The 26,383-nt window shown below is 36.5% G+C and overlaps 1 protein-coding gene across 5 annotated transcripts; it reads right to left on the bottom strand.

Annotated features, from left to right (window-relative positions):
* Positions 1 to 25: 25 nt before the first annotated feature.
* LOC131250769 (CSC1-like protein At3g54510) lies at positions 26 to 25,910 on the bottom strand. 5 transcript variants are annotated; one of them, XM_058251058.1, is made up of 10 exons: positions 25,536 to 25,898; positions 22,013 to 22,159; positions 16,784 to 16,847; positions 13,871 to 14,083; positions 11,715 to 11,909; positions 8,137 to 8,435; positions 6,488 to 6,767; positions 4,202 to 4,480; positions 1,000 to 1,233; positions 26 to 417 (listed from the first exon to the last, which is right to left on the bottom strand). In XM_058251058.1, exons 1-10 carry the CDS (start codon positions 25,817 to 25,819, stop codon positions 262 to 264), a joined length of 2,151 nt encoding a protein of 716 aa, XP_058107041.1. In that variant the 5' UTR covers positions 25,820 to 25,898; the 3' UTR covers positions 26 to 261. The 5 variants fall into 5 exon arrangements, with proteins under 5 accessions (XP_058107041.1, XP_058107044.1, XP_058107045.1 ...); XM_058251061.1 differs by lacking the exon at positions 25,536 to 25,898 and adding an exon at positions 23,748 to 23,898; XM_058251062.1 differs by lacking the exon at positions 25,536 to 25,898 and adding an exon at positions 23,637 to 23,661.
* Between the last annotated feature and the right edge of the window lie 473 nt (positions 25,911 to 26,383).

Raw genomic sequence — 26,383 nt, 5'->3', positions numbered from 1 at the left:
AGCTAACCATGTTACAAGGTCAGTTGAATTGTTAATCCCACTTGAGAAAAGCCTACAATATCTTCCCTCATCGTCGTCATAGCCATGTCCCAGTTACTTCTGGCCGGCTTTATGGATTCCGTTTGCCAATCACATCCAAAACAACAATCCTAATGATTGCTTCGCAAAAAGTTGTATGATCAGAAACTCACCTGACAGAAACCCTTCTTGCGTGCAGAAAGGAAAGGGTAAATAATGGAGTGAAGAAAGAGTGAGTATACGTCATGTGGATGAGACCAAAGGCTCTATGGAGCTAGGTTCTGGAGAAGCGAAGCCCACTGGCCTCAAACAAGGAGGACGATAAGCGTTGATTGCAACCTCACTGGTGGCTCCCATTACACCCTCCATTTCATCACGGTCATCGTTCTCCATTGCATTCTGAGTGCACAAATAGAATGGAGGACTTCAACTAAATCATACATTGGAGTCCAAAAAAGTTACAAAAGATGAACAAAGCAGGACCCATTTTTTTTCATCTTGTAAAATATATAATAGGATTAAGATCATTGATGTTCTTGAAGGTCAGCTAGTGTTTTTAAGACTTCGACAACTCCTTTGCGTCGACTCATACTAGGTCGGACCCAATCCAATTCAATACAATGAGCGTTCAGCCGTATTGCAATTTGACTCAAAGACTTGGACAAGTTGGTGTTAAGTCACAAGTCTTAGACAGTGATGGAGTGGGTAAGTTAAGAATTTTTCTTAAAAAGCCTTGCTATCAGATGTTGGTGTGAGCAGTACTAGAATCCTAATCGTGAGCGAATGTGTCAATGGGACACACGTGGGCATGATCCAGGCATTCACCAAGCAGGTCCCACGATATGCCTCGAGGTTAAAGTCATGCTAGTCTGCTTGTCATGCGGGCCACATTTAAAAAATGGGCCATTATAAATTTTGATTAGTTCACATTCAACGTACAAGTGTGGTTCACAAAATTCAATTTAAGGGTATTTGAAGTACCTGGATAGAGTAGTGGCAAAATGTTGGAAGAAATCGGATCTTGCAATACTCGTTGAACAATAGAGTTGTCAACACAAGTGGTATCGTTGAAATGGACGCTGCTGGCTTTGACTTCAACCCAAACAGACCAATCATCGTGATTTGCATGAGAATGATAGCAATAAGGATATAGTGATGAATGAGCGGCCAATATTGTCCACATGTCTCATAAACAATTTCATATACGTCTTGTATCTGCAAAGTTGAATTGTACCCACATGATCATGCGACATTTGGCTATTTAGACAGAGATGGAAGTTGAGTAATTTCAATAAGAATTAACTATCATCTCTAAATACAGAACACCTAAAACTGTTAGGATCCACATGGATTTTCTTGCACCATGGTGGCCACAGAGCAGCATGTTTTTCTACCTAATCAACATCCTTCAGGTTTTCAAGTCAGGACTGGAATTCAAGCAGAGCAGAGAATTGAATGTCGACCTAATGGTCTTGTATTCCATTCTGCCTGAATGCAAAACAGAACAGATCACAATCTGTTTTGCAGATACATCACTGTGCCTGTGTTTTGGCAGATCTACAAATGTGCCTTATATTAGGATACTTAACACTGATCCAATAATCATCATGAGTAAATGTTATTTTTTAAGCATTATGGACGAATTATCTTCGAATGCAAAAAAAAAAAAAAAAAACAGTACAACTTTAAGAACTTTGGTGAAGTGCAAGATACACCTACAAATTGAGGAGATATTTTTAAACCAACAACTTGAGAGAAAAGGTTTTAGAAATGTACATATAATTTTAGGAATTACAAGGTTCTGATGCCTAGAGATGTAAATAGTATCCCAATGCACCCGACTAGTAACAGTGGGGCCAATGGCTAGGAAATCTAGTCTGTTCATCTGATTGGCCCCACCATGCATAGGGGCTGCCCTAGAAATCATCCAGATTGGAAGATCCTAGTCATCCACTCTTTGCACTGGACTATTGTTGTATTTTTCCTTCGCCACATATTCATAGGGCTTGGATCAAAGCGTTAGGATCTATCTTGGATATATTTGAGGTCTTTCCCATCTGATGTTGTACAGATTTCTTAAGATGCAGTCTAGATGATGTGCCAACACATTTTGAGATGATTCTAATGATGGAAGGAAATTTTATTCTACCATTGGCACAAGTTGAACTCTAAAAGGGCAAGGGAAGGGCCAAAAGGAGGTAGGTGGAGGTAGTAAGAAATGACTTTACGACCTATGGACTAACTGAAGTTATGGGCCTTGATAGAGTGGAATGGCGGAATACGATTCATATATCCAACCCCAATTAATTGGGATAAGACTAAGATAATGATGACAACCATGGTAATTGTTCCAACATGAACATTTACCTTTGGGAGAATTTCAAGAGAAATGTGATGGCATTTGGCAACTAGTGGGAGTAGTACTATGAATCCTACTCTCCCTGCATGAGCAGGATCTGGATCACCTGGTCAGCCCAACATGTGTATGTGCTCTGGTACAAAAATAATTCTAGTCAGGTCATCAAATGGGCTACAAGTATGCCATAAATTGATGGTTGACATGCATAAATTGGTTAACAACACTGACAGCATGCATGATGTGTAGCCAGAAGCCAATGAGATATATTAGCTTTTTGGCCAGGCTTTGATGCATTCCTCCATCCTTACAAGGTTCCTTCAACATCCTAGTGTATTCGTATATCCTTAAGTGGTTCCTCCAACATCCTAGTATATTCCTCTATCCTGGTGGAGGTGTGAACTTGTTTCAGAAGCTCACTAAACCAGGTTTGATGGGAATCTTTTCTTTTTCTTTTGTGAATGGGAAGTTGTGACATGAAGGAATTCTTTCTTTTTCCTGGAGGAAGGTTCCCTCTTCATCAAGGATTTATTTCTTTTTCCTGGAGGAAGGTTCCCTCAGCATATGTGGTCACTTCAGCATGGTCTTGGCTTTATATTGAACTACACTATTTCTTAGGTACTGGATTTCTACTTCACATGATTTGCGACAGTAACCTCATGTCTTGTTAGGCATTGCAAATTCTTTTGGAGCTGTAAGCACAGAATTGCACCCATGGGAGATTGATTAGGTTGACTTTTGGGTTCAACTTTGTTAGGAGAATAGTTCCCCTCAATTGGATGAAAAGGGATCCTTCAACAGTAAAACAACATGGGAATCTCCCAAAGAAGGTGACATTACATGAAACTTCGAAATTTGCAAGTTCTTAGTGTTATAATGTTTATATCCATCTTTCATTGAGAGATAAGCAAGGCAATAGAGACAACAAGAGATCTAGTAGCCAGTTCAAAAGGTAAGAGATGTCGAGAAGTGTCCATAAGCTTTTTTATTATTGAGAAATGTTTTATAAGTCTATTTATGAGACGTGAAGTGATTGAGACAGCATAAGAGCAATAACATTTGCAGTGTAATGACTTTCATGTCAATAAGAAGAGATTCGATTAGGGAAAGTTGATGGTGACATTGTTTTATTTTCTTAGAAACTCTATTGTGTTGGGGGTGTGAAAGAAAATTTCAATGTCATTGCCGTAAGATTCTGATTTAGCTTGTTGTAATTATTTTTTGCTATTGGCTCAGAACTGGCTAACTTAAGATTGGTGTTTGAAAGAGTTCAAGGATGGAATGAAATTCACCTTGGCATTTTGTCATATAAAGCCAATCATTCCTGAAAGATCATCAATTCATCACTCATCATCAACATCAGCAATTCTCATAATAGCTTGGCAAAAGGTTGGCACGACTGGCCATCCACCAATCATCAACCCCTCTCTATCAGGAATGGGGTCCACAGGTAAATGCCACCAAAACGTGCAATTGCTACCAGGGGGGATTGAAAATATAATCAATTAAGATCAGAAATTACCTACACTGGATGAAAAAAGTAACCTTTTTCTGCATTATAGAGAAAAGATGGGTGTTCTTATATAATTAGAACTACAGTAACATTTAATAGTAAACTAGTAGGCATACCATCTAAATATTCCAATATGAGTCTCTGATAAAGAAAGTGGGGGAAAGTTCAAAAATAGACCTTTCAGATAAAGCTGCAACTTTAAAAAATAGACCTTTAAGATAAAGCTGCAACTTATATGCACAGAAATAAGTTGATATACACAAAATATAGCATGACAGCACCATTGATACCGTGACAAGGGCGAGAAAGCTAACCTGATTGATATACACCACATAACCAAGAAAGAAGTAAACAATAAGAAATGGAAGCAGCAATGGTGTGATGATCGCATATACCATTCCAATCAATATTGCAAGTGACACGATAGGGATCACTCTGTAGTATGGTAGTGGATAAAGGTAAGGCTTTTTATTTACGCCCTGACCAAATGTATGAGATTTCATAAAATGCCAAATTAGTAAGCCAGGCTGGAGAATTTCCAGAGAGAACCCTGATAGCCCATCTGTTAAAATGTATGTTATAAAGAAATTTGCCTGCAAAGGGGGCAAAAATAAAAACAAATATAAGAAAATAACAATTCTAAGAGACATGTTTTTGGATAAATTCAAATAGCAACACAATTAAAATTACTCAAGAACTAAAGTTACTTTCTATAGAATAGAACTTCACTGCCAATTAACATTGTCGCCACCAATGTTTTCAATATCGTTATCGACAGATGTATCGCACCCTGGGGATACAGAAACATATTAGCTATTGCATGGGAAATATCGCTTGCATCGCATAATGGTTTGTTGTTTTTGTGAAACATTGGGGAATTGGTCGAGTTTTTCAATGAATCTTCAATGGATGTTAAAAAAGACATCTTTACACACGTAGAAATCAAAAGATCATAAAAAACATGTGCACATAATAAGTTCCTTTGTATAAGGTCCTAAATTATGTGTTGAATGATAGAAGCGATGCAATTGTATTCAAAATCAATTCATACCATTTATAAATATAAGAAATGGATTAAAAGTGGAAGATTTGACAAAAAATGGGATTTTGTAAGGTTTATTTTTTTGAATTTTTTTTTTTCAGAAAACGTAAGTGTTGTTGTTGATACAATGTATTAACGATACTATTGTCGATACATAATCGATACAATGTGATACAGTGTGATACGATGCGATCAGTTGAGATAATATCATCGATATCCAAAAGTCCCGCAACTTCCTGCGGGGGTTCTGTATCACTGAGGTGTGATATCGATAATATTGGCCAATATTATCGATATCACAAACATTGGTCCCCACTACCTTGTTTTACTGAACTGATCCAGTCCTTAAAAAGTGTGAGTCAAAGGCTCATGTTTTCATGGCAGCTTAGCTCTAGAGGATTAATTGTCATGCTGATTGGCTTAGCGACCATCATGATAAGTAAACTGCAATTATGGGTGCATTTGATGTTGAACAACGATGCAGTTTCTTGTGCAACAAGAAGAGAGCATTTCCATGTGATAGCTCAATGCCGTCATCATTTTAATTTAATCAAGAGAATCAAAGATAGAAATGGTCAGTGTATCGAAGATCAGTCAATGATAACAGAAGATGAAATTTTCTTCTTTCACAGCTTGCTCTATTTATGAGTTAGAATGGAGGATCATATTGTCCTACTCTATTTAGGAGTTAGAATGGAGGATCATATTGTCCTGCTCTACTTAGGAGTTAGAATGGAGGATCATATTGTCCTGCTCTATTTAGGAGTTAGAATGGAGGATCATATTGTGGACTGCATCCCTCACTTGGTGACTGATGCAGATAATCACATGCTCCTTGGGCCCCCTCCAGAGGATTATGATTAACAAAGCAGTGTATAGCATCCCCAAAGACTGTGCTCCTAGACCGAATGGTTTTTCTAATCACTTCTTCTCTCATTGCTGGGATATTATTGGAACGGATGTGTGTCATGAAGTCTGGGATTTCTTTGTTGGAGGTATAATTCCTCAAATCATATCTTCTATTGTTTTCTTCCTAAATCCAGCCAACCATTGATTTTTCCAACTTCAGGCCAATTAGTCTTTGCAATTTTATTCATAAAGTTATATCTTAATTGATGGCTAATAGATGGAATGCCATTTTAACAAGAATTATTTTCACGGCTATCTAATTTTGGCAGAAAACGCTACCCTTCTTATATCGAGGACTTATCGCCTACAACTTGCATGCTACAGCCTTTTTCTCATGCCTTCAAGAGTTATCCAGTTTTACCCTAGAAAATATTTAGAAAAGTGCTTGGGAAAAACAGCTGCAGCTTAATTTAACCTACAATTGGTTGTCCTTGACCACTTCTCTTGTATATGTATTAATGTTGATGCATGGAGAATGTGTGTTCCCCGTCCCTCAAGCAGTTCTATCCACTAAGCATATGGATAAAATTGTTAACATAATAATTCTTTTCATTAATGCACGTGATAGAGAACCACACCCCCTTTCCACTATTTTGGAAGTGCATGTCTTTAAAAGTACTTGTGCCGGTTAAACAATAGTAGAACTTACTTGAGCTGAGACAGCACCTGCAAGATGACTAGGGAAACTCCTGGGGTGAGTGACTGATTCTCCAATTTGATCTAGTAAAGATCCTGATAACAAACTGAGGAAGAATACATTTCCCACTAAAAAATAGAAAACCATGCTGCAGGCTTTTATCTCCTTTTTGCTCCTTGAGACACAACCTTCTAGTGTGGCCATTGAAACCATTGCATAGGGAATAAAATATATGAATGTGTTCAAAATGACACTTGGAAGATAGCCTGTCAAAATGGAATTCAATCTTGGTCTGTAGGATCATTGACACAAGTTAGATAAAAAGGTTGTAAGCATGTTATTTACTTGTTATTGTTGAACCAATGAATACCACTAAAAGATAGAAAAATGAATTATTCAAACGAAGCACTCTAACTGATCGTGCATGGAAAGAAGTCAAAAATTTGCATAAAAATAAAATATTAACTAGATTAATTAATTTTATGATTTAATAGAGCATAACATTGAATTTGCATTTACATTGGATAGATCAGTGTAAATATTCATGAATGATGGGAGAATGATAATGATCTCAATTATTTAGAAGTTCCATTTGGGGATTCAATTCTTGTGCTTCTAGTAGGTGAATTAAATTGCTAATTTTTCAAGACCTATCTAGTTGTTTCTATTTCATCTGAAAATTTTCACATCATTCGGGCAAGCAAATTAATTATTAAAATTCCTCGAGTGCAAATTGTCTAGAAGCTACATCTTTTCCTTTCCATTCTTGTCAAGGCTACATTTACTCTAACCAATTTCTATGACAATGCACATGCATTTCTAATCACTCCATGGTTCAAGGCTCCTCTTGGTTCTATCCCTGTGCAGATCTTCCTTCATCAACCTTTGGAAGTAGCCTATTCATCGATCCCTTATCTTGCCATACTAAGACCCCCTGATGATTACCCTTGATGATGCATCTGATGTGGTTTTTGTCTCAACTTTTCTTATCCCTCACTTCTGTTGTCTTTTAAGATCTCTCTCCCTCTCCAATGCTTAATCTATTGTATAATTCATCATACAATTTATACCTGAACTTGTTGTTTTGTTTTGTTCATTTTTATCACTTTTATATGTTTCGAGGTTTTCCACATATCTACTACTCACCTCAGTAGCACATCCAAATGCAACACTACGGTGGCAACATAACGACCTTAAATTTGAGAAATACTGCATATGAACCAATCTAAGCCTTTAAGAAGTAGAAGGATCAAGAAAAAATGAACAGAAACAATGAGGTTTCTGGTCACACACAGAAAATTTGCCAACTGGTACACACGTGCCACATCTAAACAGTGATAAGGTAGTCCAACTATGATGATGGCCTGTGAGGAAATATGTTATGGACGTTTGGCAAGTTTTTAAACGGTCCATTCTTTTCATATGTAGGTTGCCCACCTGATTAGTGGACCTAACTGATTTTCATGCCAACTCATCTTCATCTAATACACAGTTTAGATGTCCTGCACCCTTGCCAAGATAGTCACACATGTTGTAAATGTCCACTTGAGCTATCAAAGCTCTACAAGTAAGAACAAAACCAATGATTGTTGCAACAAAAAATGAAGAGAGTCCTACAACACAAATTCCAAAAGGAGCAACTGTAGAAAAGGATTGCTTACATCAATTGTACAGCTCTGGCTGGAGGAAACCACTTCTTTATGTTTTCTAGCTGTGCTATTCCTTGAACTGCTGTGACTGGAATAGCAAAGAAAACTGTAAGAACTGTTGCTGCGATAAAAACTCCAATTTTGTGGAACACCAAATATTGATATGGAGTGTATAAATTATTCCACAGCACATCCTTCGGTTCTGGGGCGAATTCAGTGATCCATAGGAGTGGATTCATGTGCTGCTGAGTTTGGGCAGCTAGTGCCGCCCCCCATCGAGACTTAAATGATACAAATGCAACAGGCAACTCCTAGAACATGAAAGAACTATGAGAAATAAGTATTCAGATTCTGCTCAAAACACCCTTAAGAAGAGAGGATCATATGATCCTTTGACCTGAGGATATGCAAAATATCCTTTGGTTATCAAGTTTTTGCGAGTGGGGCCATGGATTGATACAGGCCATTTATCTGATTAGGCCCATTGTTGATGGATCATGCTCCCCAAAAAAGTTCCTAGAATGGAAGATCATGGCTAACATCCTTTGGCTTTCTTTTTAGTGGAATGAGGACTGTTCCTATATTTCTCTTCTAAACCATTTACATGTAGTACACTGATATAAGGACTATAATTGTCCGATTGAGGATATACTTGAGCATGCTCCATCCACCATCAAACTGGTGACTTGAACCACAGGCCCATCAGCAAAAACTGAAAACCAAGGAACATGTGCATATCATCATGTCAAGGATTATATAATTCCTAGAAGAATGAATACAATGGGCTTGTAGACATTAGACTCAAGACCAAAATTAAGCCGCTCATAATAATAACAAACAAGATAAGCTATAAACACAATATATTACCATCCTTGAAGCTGAAATAGGTACCTAGTGAAACACGAACAGGTTTAAAATGCAATCTGAGTCACAACACAACATAAACATTGGACCTCTTAACACGGGAGGCAAAGTTCTAGTTTCATTTATAACATACACTATCCATTAAAAGAATGTAAAGCCATGAATCAGTGATTAGCTATCAAACAAGCCAAAGATTATGGGATTACAATATTTTGAGTGATCATTTGAGTAAGCTCTGGCCAGTTTTTTGTAGGCATGTATGGCTGTGACAGGATTAAGGGATATTTTGGTCATTTTCAATGCTTTTATTAGAATGTATGGTTACAATTAGAAGTAATGGTTGGTTAGGATAATATTAGTATTCTATTAGATTGTGTCCATGCATGCAGTGTGTATGTGTGGAGTATAGGGTTATTATTGTTGGTGAGGTGCTCCTATGGGACCACATTATTTTGTTATTAGGGGTTTACTAATAAGATGATTAAGGAGGAAGAGGTATTTTTTTTAAAAAAAAGCTATTCACAAGAAACTTTAATGTTTTAAAGACTGGCAAGGGACTAGAAATTATGAAAATTTGAACAATATAGAAACACCAAAAAGACTGCAAGAAAGTAGTGAGGCTAAACTTTAAGGCTTATGATGATCTTTACAATACATTGGGGGCAAGAGAAGGTGAGAAAGATGTGTTTAGATTTTATTTTATTTTTAAATGAGAGAGGAAAGGTAAGGACCTAGATCATGCTAGATGCATTAAGAGTGATAGCTAAAAGGATGCTAGTAAAAGACAAGGAAATCAATAAAAGGTGGAGAAACTATTTTCAAAACTTGTTAAATGACAACCACTCAAATGACATTAGATACCATAGATACTTTCATAGGATAAGGATATCTGAAGTGAAAGAAGGATAGAAAGATGAAAATAGAAGGGCCCTTGCACCAGATGGCATGCCAATAGAGGTTTGGAAGTGTATGGGAGATACTGGGTTATTTTGGTTGACAAAGTTGTTCAATAAGATTATAAGATTGAAGAAAATGCCAAATAAATGGAGGAAAGGTATCGCATTACCTATTTGTAAGAACAAAGGAAAGACTTGATGACCTATGGTCTAACTGAAAGTTTGGCCCTTGATGGACTAGAATGGCGGAACGAGATTCATGTAGGTGACCCCAGTTAATTGGGATATGGCTTAGATGATGGTGATGGTGATGATGATGACGATGATGATTAAGAAGGCAGAGACAACTAATCTCCCTACATCCTTTTCTCTCACACAACTTTCTCTCTTTTCCTTTCTCATTCCACCCACTCTAGCATGTAATTTAACGAGTAGGTTAACGAACATGTATGTACTATATTATGAGGATCAGGTCAGCCATAGTTGCTCTTTTATGGTTAACAATTGGTACATAGTTTCTCTTCAAAAAAAAAAAAAAACCAATTGGTACATAGTTTTCCTTTGCATGTCTTAAGCGACGAGAAATACCTAGAACTAAAGAAAAATAGTAAAATGGCACGTGCAATGCAAGTGGAGAGTGGAAATGTGGCAGAAATGGAAGAAAAGTAATTTTAAAAGGTTGGTTGTTTTCATGGATGAATGTGAATTGGCTTAAAACACAACTTCATATTAAATTACCTAAATTCCCTTTTAGTTCCTATCATATTGCATGTTTTAGTAGTCAAAAGAGTAATTGTGGGTACTTTCTTGGCCCTAGAAATTCTCATTACATATAGTTTTCTTTGCACATTTTAGTTAAGATAGCAAATGGTAAAAATGAAGGTGGAGGCTAAGATAAAGCAACCAATAGAATAGAAAGAAAGGTCATGTTATGTAGTGAAGTGTTTTAAAGCTGCATTTCCAAAATGCGAACAAATTCATCTAGAGTTATAGAACCAACTTTCTATAATGATTTCCACATACCTTGGGAACTTTTTAAGTTACTTGGATCTCTCAGGTAAATAAAATTGTATCTTTATTAGTAAAAAAGTACACATATGAGCCAATAGATCTCACTGGTCAACAGCCATTATATTATACAATTCGGTAAAATTATTTATGAAGGTAGACATGCATATAGATTCCCGATGTTTGATAATTCCATGCTGCGTGTGATCCAAGTTATCGATTAGGTAGGCCACAATGTGTAGATTCCCCAACCAAGAAGCAAGCTGGTCTGCTTAGCAGGTGGGCATACATTGTTGACCATGAACCATCACAGTTCATTTGTTGCATACATTCCTGTCCACCTTGTGAGTTGACTTGCCTGATTCATGGGACAGGGTATCTATATGTTGGACCACTTAATGAATGCTTGGATCTTTCACTCATGTGACATGTTGGCAAACGTGGCATCATGTATGGGGATTGGGTTGTACACCCGTCTGGGATTATCAAATCTCTAATTTCGCAGAGCATTATGTAAATGCTCTGATCAATAAACTATAGCATTATGTAAATGCTCTGATCAATACACTAAGGTACTTACCAATATGTTAACAAAAAAAAAAAAAAAAAAACTCTGGGATTATCAAATCTCTAATTTCTCATAGCATTATGTAAATGCTCTGATCAATAAACTATAGCGTTATGTAAATGCTCTAATCAATAAACTATGGTACCTACCAATATGTTAGAAAAAATGGTTAATAATTTGAAGTTAAAAGAGTATCAGAAAGCAAACAGTTAGTCTGAATGATATATCATAATGGTAGCTTAAAAAGGATTTACCTTTTGCCTTAGCATACTTTCACATTGTAAATAGCGTATTTTATGACATAACTCTTGGAGCCTTTCCTCGTACATTCCTTTTTTGGCAATGTTTTCTCGAAATATATCGCAGATTGTGGATAGTTTACTGTGTTTCTTAATATCATATCTCTGTTGCAATTGCTCAATCTTTCTAGAAATAGATGAAGCCTGGCGCTGCAAAAGTAATGTCTGTAAGTAGTTTTTATTAAAACTATAAAAGATGCTAAAGGATATAAAGGTGTACAAAAGAAAAATTAAAGACTCAAGAAAATGGAAAAATCTTCAGCAGTAGTTGGTAGTTCATAGGATTATGCATGTTTAGGTGTTTTTCTTGGTTTGTGTTGGTATCGATTGCTTTTATAAGTGAACCTATAGTTGCAAATGTGGGGGAAAGAAATTAAAATTTCAGGTCCTGGTTAAAACTCTTAGTGGAGAAGAAACAAGTTTTGGCACAAGGTGCAATGATTGATATAGATTTCAACGGCTTCTGGGGACTGTTGGAGCTATGAATGTATCTGTCGTTGTTATTCTGTTATCTTGTTCCAACCATTATTATTAGTGCTGACTTTTGTTCTTTTGTTCTATACTTATATGATGGTGTAAAGACCTTTTACCCTTTCTTGTAATATCCATGGCCTGAAGGTCTCTGTTACTGGCTGGAAGTCCTTTTATTCTATCATCTTTCAACTCTTTCACAGTTATGAACTGCATAGCACGCAGAGAAATCATCTTGTCAAAGTCAGTTTATTAAAACCACAGTATCTGTAGTTTGTTTCCTATTCAGCATGTGTGTTTCAAAACAAGGTTTTCTACTGAGTCCTAGGAGTGAAGAAAGATGTGGGATACGTTATGTAAATGTGCCTCCATACCAAGCTTAAGTTTTATGAGTAGGAATACATCATTGTTGATGATTTTTTGTATCATAGTATTGATTTCCATTTTTTGCTTGTTACCAATATGTAAATTCCCCGCGGTAGTTTTTTCATTCCTATCTGATCTTCACCATCCTATTGTACAATGTCATCACATTGAAGGTATTTTTAGAACATGTTAAATGAAGATCACTCTGAGTCTAAGGGATAAAAGCTGGAGATCATAGATACTTTTGTAGAATTAGGATATCTGAGGGTTAAAAAAAAATCTTTGAAAAAGATGAAGACAAGAAAGGCACTACGATCAGATGGTATACCAATATAGGTTTTGAAGTGAACAGGAGTTATTGGTTTATTTTGGTGGACAAAGTTTCTCAACAAGATTGTAAGATCAAAGAAACTACCAATATATGGAGCAAAAGTACAATGGTAAATATTTATAACATTAAAATAGACATACAAAGATGCACTATATATGATAGAGTTAAACTTATCAGTCATACTATGGAACTTTGGGAAAGAGCTATTGAGCAATGATTAAGGCATGAGACAAATGTATTAGAACATATTGTGAAGGTCCTAAAAAGAAATGCTCTGTCTTAATTACATCCAATTTCATGGATAACATGGCAATGTATTAAAACATACAAAGATGCACTATATATGATAGAGTTAAACTTATCAGTCATACTATGGAACTTTGGGAAAGAGCTATTGAGCAATGATTAAGGCATGAGACAAATGTATTAGAACATATTGTGAAGGTCCTAAAAAGAAATGCTCTCTCTTAATTACATCCAATTTCATGGATAACATGGCAATGTATTAGAACATACAAAGATGCACTATATATGATAGAGTTAAACTTATCAGTCATACTATGGAACTTTGGGAAAGAGCTATTGAGCAATGATTAAGGCATGAGACAAATGTATTAGAACATATTGTGAAGGTCCTAAAAAGAAATGCTCTCTCTTAATTACATCCAATTTCGTGGATAACATGGCAATGTATTAGAACATACAAAGATGCACTATATACGATAGAGTTAAACTTATCAGTCATACTACGGAACTTTAGGAAAAAGCTATTGAGAAATGATTAAGGCATGAGACAAATGTATTAGAACATATTGTGAAGGTCCTAAAGGAAATGCTTTCTCTTAATTACATCCAATTTTGTGGATAACATGGTAATGGGCACTAATAAAGGTACAAAGTAAACCAAACCATCAAAGCATGGCAACCAATTCAAAGCACTCACCAGCAACTCCTCAACATTTTTTCCATCATATAATATTTGATAAGATTGATAAGCATAAGGATGATGTTTGGAGAAGAAGTGGTCGACACGACATCCACGAGCCTTGTGTTCATCGCAGAAGGGTATTTCTCGAACTAGAATGGTGAACTGGTCAGGCCGATGCCTCACATTACTAAGGTGTTGAATCCTTCTTTCTAGTATCCAACTATACTCCTAGAAGTGAAAAGTACCAAAAGAATCCATGCATGTTAGTTTAAAATTTATGTCCAAATGAATGGGGAAAAAAATTCAATATTTTTCGAAGTACCTCAGTCTAGGTAATTTCCCATGTACAAGTGCATAAACAAGAGGTTCATTTAAAGAAAGACACTGGCAAATATAAGCCTGAAGAATATTGAATTGAAAAGAAATCTATGAATCTAAAACCAATGTGGTTCTTGTCAAACAACCACTTGATCTAAAAGCTCGAGCCATTAGAGGATGGCATATCAATGTATATCGAGGGACTTTAACGGTTCTATATATGCTTTATATGTTAAAGACCTTACCAATACTAGAGTATGATTGTTGAAGCAGACATTTGTTGATACTCCAGAAGACACAATAACAGCATTTATAGAGTTGCAATAACAGCATTTATAGAGTTATTCGCAAATGGCCATTCAACCACATGCATGAAAGCAGTTCACATATTTCTTCATTCCAAAGGAATTGATGGAACTACTTAGAGAACACTGAACATCTTATAACTAAAAGAGAACCATTGGTTTTACCTATTTCTATGTTATTATAGTTTTGTTTCACTATCCTAACCGTGGTTTGCAAATGAAAAAACAGATTTAATTTAAGCCAAAGGTGAATTTGTCAATTCTACTATAGAAACAAGCAATTCATTTCCCATTTGTAAGTGACCTAATAAATTTAAATTTAAAAAAAAACAAAAAAAAAAAAAAAATTGAAACTTCAAAAACCTTAAAATGAAGTATGGTGGAAAAATATTGCAACAAAAATTTTTAAAATCTAGAATAAGAAAATAAATTATAGGATGATAAGGAGAAAAATAAGTAACTTATACACGTGGTTTTCCCCGAATGGTTGGATGATATAAGGAAAACTAGGTACTACATATCAACACCAAAAGTTAAGGGAAAATGGGATTTAGATGGGAACCTTTCTTAAAATAATAAAAGACAAAAAGTAAGGGCCCAAATGGGCTTGGTAGCCTGCTGGCCCTGCAAGCCCAAACTGAACTTTTTGGGACTTTGTTTTCTTACTTGGGCCTATCAGCCAAGCCCGAGTCTAGCTCCTTAGGCCCCAATACATTTACTTTCAAGATGTGACCCAGCACCCAAGGTCCATCTAGGCCCATTCTATGCATATAAAACCTCAAGAAAGAATAAAAGGTGGAAACCATCCTAATCATCTTTAGGAAGAATTAGCCTTTGAGGGCATTTCTGGCATTTTGTATATTAAGATCTTATCCCTTAACACCCTTGGCAGACTTCCATGCACCTTCTCTCTTTCTCTCTCACGGGATGCTTACTCCCAAACTGAATTCCTACCATTGCCACACTTAGCAATTGGCTAACCAAACGAGTGAAGTTTTGGTATAAAGTGAATCAGTCAAGAAGGAAATTTGGAATTGGGCCTGGCACTTGGAGATGAGTGGCACTGTGAGAAACAAGAATTGGGTGGTTTTGGTGGCATGTTGTGCTTCCTTGTTTGCACTGAGGGATGGGATCCTCCTCTCATCACCTTTCCTTTTGAGGAGGGTTAACAACTGGGGAGATTCCAAGTAGGCTATGGCTTTCAAGCAGCCTTTTAGCATCTTGGTCTGTTTGTATTGGGTTTATGAGATAAAATCGATTGTATTTCCCTTGGGAGAACATATCTCCACAAGTTGGCATCAGAGTAATGAGACCGCAAGCAGGCTAGCTAGTGATGAGAGAGTTGCTCATTTCAGTCTCATCTATTAACTTTCTTCGTTGTTTTCTTTCCCTTTCAGGTTAATTAATTTCGTCACTCTTCAAAAAAAGAGGAAATCTAAAGAGAAAAAAGGTGGAATGAGAAAGAATAAAACAAAAGGGAAGCAAAATCATTAAAATTACAGTTCCTGTCAAGGGAATTTAAGCACCGAGATTTTCCTGTGTGGATTTTATCGCATCATTTTATCATGCTCCAATTGCTGCAATATTTGCATTAGTTTTTTTTATTGGCATTGTAAATATGAGACCAAGTTATGCAGTGGGGCCTATTCTATAAGGGATTTTCTTTAAGTGGAAAGAATTTTCTCTTGGGATTTAGAAGTGTTTCAATGAAAAAAAAAATGCATGCCAAAAAGTGCCCAAACCTTTACATGGATTTTCCCATGGTAAACACGGGATTACATTTCTTCAATGCAAAAGTTCTCATTATGTGTCCCAACAATTCTCTTTGAATTTTTTAAGATGATTTCATCAATTTGTTGAATTGTTGTTGAACTGTCTGGCTCCAATAAACTCAAGATGATTCCTTTAAGGAATCAGTTCACCATTAAATCAATTCAAGCAATAGCAAATAGGTCACAAACTAGCTAAAATGAATGATAAACTATGGACATGTTTCATACAAAGCGATGAAAGATAAAGACAAACTACGGATTTTTTTAAGGGTGTCTACTCGCACAGCTTCACTCATATTTTGATAGTTTGGATAACAGGTCTATCAAACAGGTTAGTCAAAACTTCACCCATATTCCCAGCTTCAATTACCATATCTTGAAGAATTATATTTAAAAAGTTCATTAATTTGCTTAAGAAGCTACTACATTAGAAATATTACTCTAATAATCTTGTCTAAAATATGCTCCAACAAGATATAAAATGATTAGGAACTGCTACACCTTATTGAGTAAAATTTCCTTGAAAACCTCACCTTATACAGTAGGAATAATCCATAAAAAGATATAAAACACAGGCATGCAAAATGCACCCAAAGCCTGTCAAAAGGTTAAAAAAAATATATCGTAAGTGTTTTGGTTTAGAACTTTCGCAGTGAAAAATGATAATTTATTTGCAACAGATAATTTGAGGGGAAGATAGACACAATTGCATATTGAAACAAAAATTTATTCATATATTCAGCTAATCTGTAGTAAACTATGGACACGTAAATCAATTAAAGTAAAAACTGACACCTTAAATAATCATTTTAATTCAGAGGCAATGACTGTAGGTTGTGAACATTACAATAATATACAACCTTCGTAATTTTTATGAGAAGAGAAATTATTATCAAAATAAAATAGACATTACAAAAGTCAAATTTTCTGTGTGACTAGAAAGGGAAAATCCAAAAATATCAAAGATCCAATTGCAATTAAAGAGGTCAAGGACAATCTAGATTATATGGACCTAACCTCAAGGCTCCTTAATTTCCTTTAAGAAAAAAAAGAGAAAGAAATAGAATTTCCACTTTTCTGCCGTTTGTTTCAAGGAATGGATAATAGGAATGATGAGCCATGTGTAGAATTTGATGGATGGTGTTGAATTTAAGATGAGGAAGGAGGGAAAAACTAGTACTTTTTATTTATAATGAATAGGATAAGCGTTAGTACAAGTGGTACACATATGATGCTCACACCCACATATCCACACCATTTTTTGATACGTTATCTGGGCTCGAACCCGATACTCAATGTTTCACCATGCCCTGTCTCATCTAGACCATTAAACTTAAGGAACCCACCGTGGATGGGGGAAGCCAATAGCAGTTTCCAGATTGGAAATCCCATACATCCAATAACTGGCCTTTTATCGAGACCATCTTTGTAGCTTTATGGACTAGTTACTTGTATCCCAGTGATTCAAGTGTTAGGATATTTCAGTCTATGAGAGCTTCAGGGCATCCCCCATCCATAGTGGAGCCCATCATAATCAACCATCTGGGTCACCCAGCCATGGGCTCCATTTGCAAGGTTTGGTGCATCAGGTGCTTAGCATCCTATAACTTCCCTTTTGACGATTTACCACCAAAATAAGAGTCACCCTTTTCTTACTAAGCCATAGCTAAATACGTATTAACTGTATAAAGTAGTTGCATAGGAATTCAATTTTCACATGAGATTATAATAAGAAATTACTTTTTTCAATAATATAATAGAGAAATTTATATCTAATATTTTCTAAAATGTTATAATGTCTCTTCCCCAATGAATGCCCCTTATTAAAGGGCCTACAGTAGCTATGAAGAGGCACACACGAGTACAGTGTTGGTTATAAGAACAACTTTAATTATATTGCAAAGATGACTTCAATTTGGACTCGAATTGCTACAATTGCAGTTTTCCAGTGACAATTATTTTAGATAGACGTAACAAATGCATTGATGGAGATTTGTGCATGGAAATCTTCATGTGACCACCTCCTGGATTATGTGATTCTTCCAATCAGGTTTTCTGCCTTCTAGAGCATTATATGGACTTGAAAAAGCTCGAAGTGCTTGGTTTGAGAAATACAGTACTGTGGAAATTGCAATAAGATCTGTTAGAACTTGGAAATGAGCATGATTCCACTCTGTTCATTTCTTTCCAACTCCATTAGTGATGATTCCACTTACAATCATTACTGGTCACAACTCCTAACACATTTAAGAGATCAAGAAACAACTTCAGTGACAATTTGAAATGAAGGATCTCATCCTTCTTCAACACTTTCTATGTCTCAAGTGGTTTGTTCCTCTCAAGGTCACCTTCTCTCTCAGTTGAAGCATGTCTCTCAAGTCCCAAGGCTGGTCAGACAAATGATTGTTTTTTTTTTCTTCTCAAAGATGAGAAGTTAGTTACTATTATGTTGCATCTAGAATTTAAGCTTCGACCTATAGATGAGGAGTTACTATCATGTTGCAATTTATATCAACTGTTAGTTCAGCCTCATACATCTGACTTTTCTTTTTCTCAACTGGATATGGTTTGCATAGCATGTGGCTAATCAATTCATATCTACTCTACAATATTGTTTCTTTAAATTTTGAGATGTAGAAAGATTGTTCATCCCAAGTCTTACTAATCTTGTCATGATTTAGGTGCTCTCATACACAGATGCCAATTGGGTGGGGGGATGCCAGTGACAAAAGATCCACAACTGGATTTTGCATTTTCTCAGATTATCTCCTCGAAAAGCAAGAAGGAAGATGTTATTGCACGTACCAATGCTACTGTAGAAGACTAAAGTATGGCCTAAATGACATTAGATATTATATGGCTGCATATTGCTCATCCTACATTACTGCATTGTGATACTTGGAGTGTTATGCAAATAGTACGCAATCCCACATATTGAGAATTTAGTGTTTGGCCCTCTATAGCGTGTAGCAAAAGCTACATAGCGTATAGTGTAAGCTACATGATACCTAATATTTTTTTAATTAAAATTATAGAAAAATATGATAAATTTTACAAGATGCATATTTCCTATGAGTATTTGACTGCGAATCTGAATCGTCAACAGCCTATTTCCATGCAAAATCTCTCTGTCTCTTTGCCTTCAGACATCTCTAAGTGTGCCCTCTCTTTTTTTATTGAAACATCACAAATTCACAATATGGATTGAGATCTAAGTGCTCTATCCACAATATGGAGCACAATTTCGATGGTCCAGATTGATCTAATGTAGTGCCACGTGTGATGGGGATGAGTCACCACCATTTTAAAATAGGTGTTGAACCAGCATACAAGAAAAAAAAAAATTTTAAAAATATTTCTGGTAGCATATGCTACCTGTGCTACATTGTATGCTAAGCTACATGTAGCGTACACTGCATTCTCTATAGATTACGCTACATGCCCCGTAGCTTACGCTACCCGGGAGCTACGCTAAGTAGCGTTTTAGCTACGCTACGAGCATTACTGAAAACACTGATTGAGATAGATTGTCATTTTTCATTAGCACTAAGCGGGATCTGGGATCCACCTCATCTTTCCTCTTCACTTAAATTATGGACATCTTTACACAGTCTGACATTCTTGTTCGTTTCTGGTTCTTATTTTGCAAACTTCCAATACATTCTAGCAATTCATCTTGAGTCAAGGGACGGTGTCATAACAATGCCATATTTCCATATGTTGTGGGGGTAGATTGTCCTTGTATTGTAATTTGCAGGGGACATTAGATATACTTGGTGTTGCAGCCATACATGGATATATCTCAAAATATTGCACTGCCCATTTACAAATATTCCTGAATATCATCGATACATGCAACACGTATCAACAATATCGAGGCAACACACCCTCTTCTGAAAAATCCAAAAAAAAATTGAAAGAAAATCCCTCTCCATTTTCTGCCCCTTTTTTGTGGAATCCTTTTGTGGTATGATTTAGGCAACTTCCTTTAAGTCGTTTGGAGAGAATCAAGGTTTGGGTGGAGAAATCACGATCGAAGAGCAGAAACAGGCTAGAACCTGTTCCTTAAAATTTTTATGAATTTGTTTGTTTTATTTAACTCTTTTGCTCATATTCAGAAGAAATAAGTTACTAAATCATGATTATGCATATTTTGCATTCAAATCATGAATTTAAAGCTCCGATTTTTCAATTTGGGAAAAATGGAAGATTTTTGATTTTGTTTTTACTCATTTTAAATTGCAACTTGCAAGTAGGATCTCAAAAACTCAATGGATACCACTTGAAAGCTGATCTATGGATTGGTGAAGATTTCTTGAATTTTCAGAAGAAAAAAAAAAATTATGAAAAAAAAATATTTTTAAATTAAAAATAGCAAAATAATTAAAGTATCATTAAAAAAAAAACTTTTGCTAAAGTATTTTTGCTTCTTCTTTGGCTTTTGGATGTATTGTTTTTGTTTTGGAACTTGTATTGTATGGTTTATGAATTAAATAAACTCTTTTTGGATACTAAGTGCTCACTTTTGTCATACCACACAGTTTAGGAACCATATACAATGGAAACTTATCATGCATACATGGTTTAAGTTCCAAGTGTGTAATGATGTCTCTTTTATCACCTCTTGAAGTTTCATTGAAAACTGTCATCAATTTTCCAATGTTTTCCTCAGAAAGAGATACATTTCCAGATACATGTGATATTTCCCGTGTGATACTGATATGTTGCCCTATCCCAGGGGTGCAATACATGCATTGATACGAATACTGTGAAGTGTGAACATTGGTCATACTTCATTTTTTTTTTTTGTATGTACATACATGTGCAAAATGTGCCTAATAGTTATTAATGAGATAACAGATCTCTTGATATGAGAGTTTTCTGTTTACAAGGCCTGCACTAGCTCAGCTTGCTCCAGAAAGGAATATTACTCTCTCAATGCTTCTCTATTTGTAGGATGCAGTTGTTTTGGTCTCCCACTTGCCATAGGAACTTGTTGGATGACAAAGTGGATGACTTCCTATGGCCTTTGGAATGTCTTTATTGTTGTTATCCTTCTATGGGGGAAAGGGATGTGATGGTGTGGAGTAGAGACAAATGGGGCCATTTCCCAGTCAGCTCTTTCTACAAGTTGCTTCAGGTGCCTCTTTGGGAGAGATAAGTGACCATACTTCCTTTATCTGGTTCTATCGAGCACAAGTCCCCACCCAAGGTCGCAAAATTTGTGTGGTTGGCATATAAGAAAAGGGCGCTCACTACGGACAACCTTCAAAGAAGATTGATCGTGCTTCCCAACATTTGCTTAATGTGCATAAGGTGGTGTCAGTTAATCATCTTTTCATTCATTGCTAGTTTACTCAAAAAGTGTGGAAGAGCCTCCTTGATTTCATTAAAACCCCATGGGTGATGCCAGGGTCAATCAAAGTCCTCCTATTGGCTTGGCATGGGGGTGGGGTAGGTAAAGAAGGCAAGGTGGTTTAGCAGCTAGTTCTTATGACAGTCTAATGGGCTATTTGGGAGGAGAGGAACAAGAAGTGTTTCCAGAACTTGAGTGGGCTGGTGTCAGAGATGGTGAGAACAATTAAGCGAGATGTAGTGGATTGAGCTTCCTGTTTTAAGACCATTGATGTTTGTAATTTAATTTCTAAGTTAGGGCTATAGTTGTTGTTCCTGCCTGAGGTTTTCTTGGGCAGTTGCTTTTTAATAAAAGTTTCTTACCTTTCAAAGAAAAAGGCCTGGTCAATGAATGAATAGAACCTCACCTATTAGAGCCTCTCCCGATATTGGAAATTGTAAAAGAATCCATGGAATGTGATTCTCTACTCCTTGAAAGACCATGTTGGCAGCTGTAATTGACTGGAAGAAGTATGACCAACCCAATCATAGAGCAAACCAAGAAAAATTTGATGCTGCAAAAGAAAGTATAAATAGTTCACCATGAGAAATTAGATATAAGAGTCAATAAATGGAAATGCTGTCAAGCACGACAAATCCAAACCAGAATTAGGTGAAAAAAGCTTTAGAGAGAAGATGGAAAGAAATTGTGTTTTATATAAGGAAACATGTACAAACGAGGAATTATATGATTCTTAAACCGAGGACCACACGGTATACTTGGGGTTATCAGTTTGTATGATAGGACCAATGGTTCAATGAGCCTGATGGCCCTGACCATTGGTTTGTTGGGTGTCACTGAAGATACACATCCAGAAATATCTGAGACAAGAAGATCTCGGCCACCAACCTCAAGCGTTTTTTAGTTGGACTTGGATATGGACCACTATATTTCTCTTCTTAACCATCTATTTGTAGGTCAAAGGTGACATGGTCCATCCAATGTGGGTCCAACTCATCAACAATTTGCTCTCTGAACCATGGACACCACTTGTATGAACTAAAACCCAAAGTCCCAAACTATACTCTAAATATCTTTGGCTTGATGATGATATAGTACCTCACAGCTAAGTGAGAAGACAAAAGAATGGGAAGAATTCCAGAGTATATAGAAAAAGATATTTTGAAACATGATTGTGAACAAAAGATTTAAATAAAATGGAAATTTAAATGAATCGCCAAGAGAACACAATAACAAATTTTGATTGACATCCAGCAAAGCTAGGCCCAAAACAATCAACAACCTCTTAATTCCACCTTCCTATCTATGATTGAGATGATTGTGTGCAAGTGTGTACTCCCAGATATTCATGGACATGATCTTATACTTCTAACCCAGTATGGTCTTTTATATTTATGGATTTGATCTTGCATTTCTAATCAAGTGAGGAAAAAATACCTTTGCAACTAAAAAATGTTGTGGGATCAAATCTCAAACAAAAGAGAAGAAGAAGAAGGATTTGAGAAAAATAAATCTATATTATTCGTCGATTTTTCTCCAAGGAAGAGACATACATTAAATAGAGATGCTATAAATTAATTTTAGTCAATTACAATTTTGTACAGGATAAGAGAGAATGTAAAGAAATCTACACATGTATGGTACAGACAATACATAAAAGACGAACATGTGAGCCCTTATGGCAGTACATGGGTGAATACACAAGTACTCCTTCAACATTCTCCCCCTTCAAACTGGAGCATAAATACCAATCATGCCTAGCTTGCTTGTAATAGTAGTGTGAGTTGAACATTGGGGAGAGATTTGATAAAGATATGAACCATCTTCTCCATAGATTGAACATGTGGAGTTATGATTTCTTGAGTTGCATCTTCTTAAGAATGAGTGGCAATCAACTTCAATGTGCTTGGTGTATTCATGGAATAAAGGGTTAGTAATATGCATAAGGCTTGATTATCACACCCCATTTCCATAGGTTCTTGAAAGGAAGCCTAATTCTATTAGTAACTTCTTCAACCATAGCAACTCACAAGCATTGTGAGACATCATTCGGTATCCAACTTTAACACTGGATCAAGCAAACTACAGTTTGCTTTTGCTCTTCCAGGTGACAAGATTACCATCAACAAAAGTACAAATACCCAAAAGTGGAACATTGATCATCAGGGCTCCTGCCCAATATGCATCTGAGTAAGTTTCAACTTAGTGCCCACGTACGGTGTGAGTAGAGAAGTCCACATCCTGATTAGCCTTTGAGTAAGCAAAGTATACGTTTGGTAGCATCACGATGGGCTGCACGAGGAGCATGCACAAATTGTCTTATGACTTCAATAGTATGAGCAATATCCGGTTGAGTGATCCTAACATTTTTATGCCCATGAGAAGCGGCCCCTCATATACTGCTAACATGGTAGGAGAGGTAATATAACGAAGATGCTCCAACATATTACATAAAATCTGCTGTTACTCTAGATCAAGCGTCTCCTAAGCCACAAGGTGAAATATTTAGAACAATAGTTCAAAATATTACACAACAAAAATGCAAAGAATTGATGGAACAATAGTAAGAATTTCATATTTGTGGAGGCAATAGCAAAATTATCAAAGTTTGGATATTGTCCCAAGAGCAAGGAACACCCAAATCAACATTATTTGGTAACTAATTGCTTTGGGAGATACTGGGAAGGTCATGGATACAACACTGACAAACCATCCATGATGAAAAGAATAATACTTATAAAATCATGAAGGATGGAAGAAGAATTAACCTAAGGTCTAAAGGATCCAGTCATCCTTCAAATATTCGGAAGAGGAAGAGCATGAACCAACAAGAGGGAAGGAGGAAGCAATGGAACCTAAAGAAGTAATCTTCAGTACATTGCATTAATTTTAGTATGGTTTATCTTGAGTCCTAGTGTAGTTTGGAGTTTTTTTATAAATTTGGTTTTTCTACTTTAGGGAACAGTTTGTCATTAGTGATTGTGATGTAGAGTGGGTCGCGGACACTTTCATGGCCAAGATGGATCAGAAAAGGCCCGATCAGAGATGGAGATGATCCGGACCGTCAGAACTTAAAATGGACGTATCTTGCAAACCGGAATAAGCTATCGGACGTACCATATATGATTTTGGGGTAGGATAAGCAACTTTAGCCGCGCAACCCTGCTATGCTGGGTTGGACATGCCTAATTTGCAAAATACCATCAAATCGACGATTGAATTTCTATTTTAATTTCGTTTTTACTATTCATAGTAAGTTTTATTTTGAGTATAACTCTTCATCCGTTGGGCTTTAGGAGTTGCATCCAACATGAAAAGTGCTTAGAATAATTAGGAGAGCTTTAGGAGTTGCGTCCAACATGAAAAGTGCTTAGAATAATTAGGAGAATGGCATGGTTGAGCCAAATAGGACACTTACTATTTTTGGCCGAAAACCATGAGGTCTAGTGGAAATCACGAACGTCTATAAATAGAACGTCACGATATCTAGGAGTTTTAGTTATACTATGAGTCTAAAACTTCTTCCTAGGGTTTAGGTTATTATTTAAGAGGTTGTAAGCTCGCTTTTCATCATCAATCAATTTATTACGAATTTTTTAGGATTATTCTATTTTCTTATTTTTCCTCATGGATTTGAGGCATCTCTGTGAGGAGTCACGTCCTTCCCTGCGTTAGGTTGTTAGTGGTTGGACCCCTGTTCTACTTACCTTTTTAACCATCCATCCATATGCGACAAACAAAAAGGTTTAAATGGCATCAATCAAGAAGATTTTTTAGGCATACACCATCCAAAATGGGACAGAACAGATCACTGGTCTGGATTATAAAACCACAGGCCCCATTTGTAAACAACCCAAGTACATCCTACATATCCTACATAAGTAGAAGAAGAACAACAACATAAATATACAGAGAGATTGAGAGAGGACCCGAGCTTGAAGAGGCGTATGACGACGAGGGCGTCAAGGCCACAGCGGTGGATTATGTCTTCATCAGAGACGTGGAAAGCGTGTCTGATCCAGGAGACAGAGGGGATGAATCTGAGGAGAGAGAAAGAAGGGGGGAAGGAGATTGGGTCGTGCTTGGAGAGGCGGCGGGAGAAATAGACAACGGCATTTGAAGGCTGTTTCTTCAAGATTGAGAAGAGAGAGAGCACTATCAAAGCCAGTCCTATGTTTATGGCTGCTGATGCTAATAAGCTCTCTGCATTCATCTTCTTCACTTCCAAAACAGAAAGAGAGAGAGAGAGAGATATGCAGTTCCTCTCTTTATAGATATCGGATCGTATCCCGTTGTATCGGGCTGTTTCGGACGGGACCCGATACGCGATGGACAGATCCGGATAATCCCTGAAAAGAGGAACTTTGATACTCTGGCGTATTCTGATGGATAATACGCAGGCACTTAGAAATTGCCTGTGTGGCTTACAAATACGCAATTTAAACTGTCCAGATTATGTTATTGAGTGTAGATGTATCATGAACGAGAAATTAAGCTTATTTTATCATCTGGCTATCGGATTGATGGACATTTATTGGACGGTTAAAAATTAGAAATATCTAACGGTCCTATTTCCACAAATGAATCAGAGGTTAGACTGTTCAAACAATCTGATCATGGGATTGTGAATTGTTTTATTAGAGAAAATACATTCTACATGTATAAATGCTGAGTGCCTGTGTATCAAGTGCCATACACAGCCTGAGTATCATATAACTCCTCGCGCTTTAAACCGTTATTAGACAGACAGGTGCGGTGCTACGTGGCTCAGGTGCAT

This window comes from Magnolia sinica, chromosome 7 (genome assembly GCF_029962835.1).
Source record: "Magnolia sinica isolate HGM2019 chromosome 7, MsV1, whole genome shotgun sequence".
Lineage (NCBI taxonomy): Eukaryota > Viridiplantae > Streptophyta > Magnoliopsida > Magnoliales > Magnoliaceae > Magnolia > Magnolia sinica.
The sequence above is the reverse complement of the archived record's forward strand: the minus strand, read 5'-3'. Positions and strand labels throughout refer to the sequence as shown.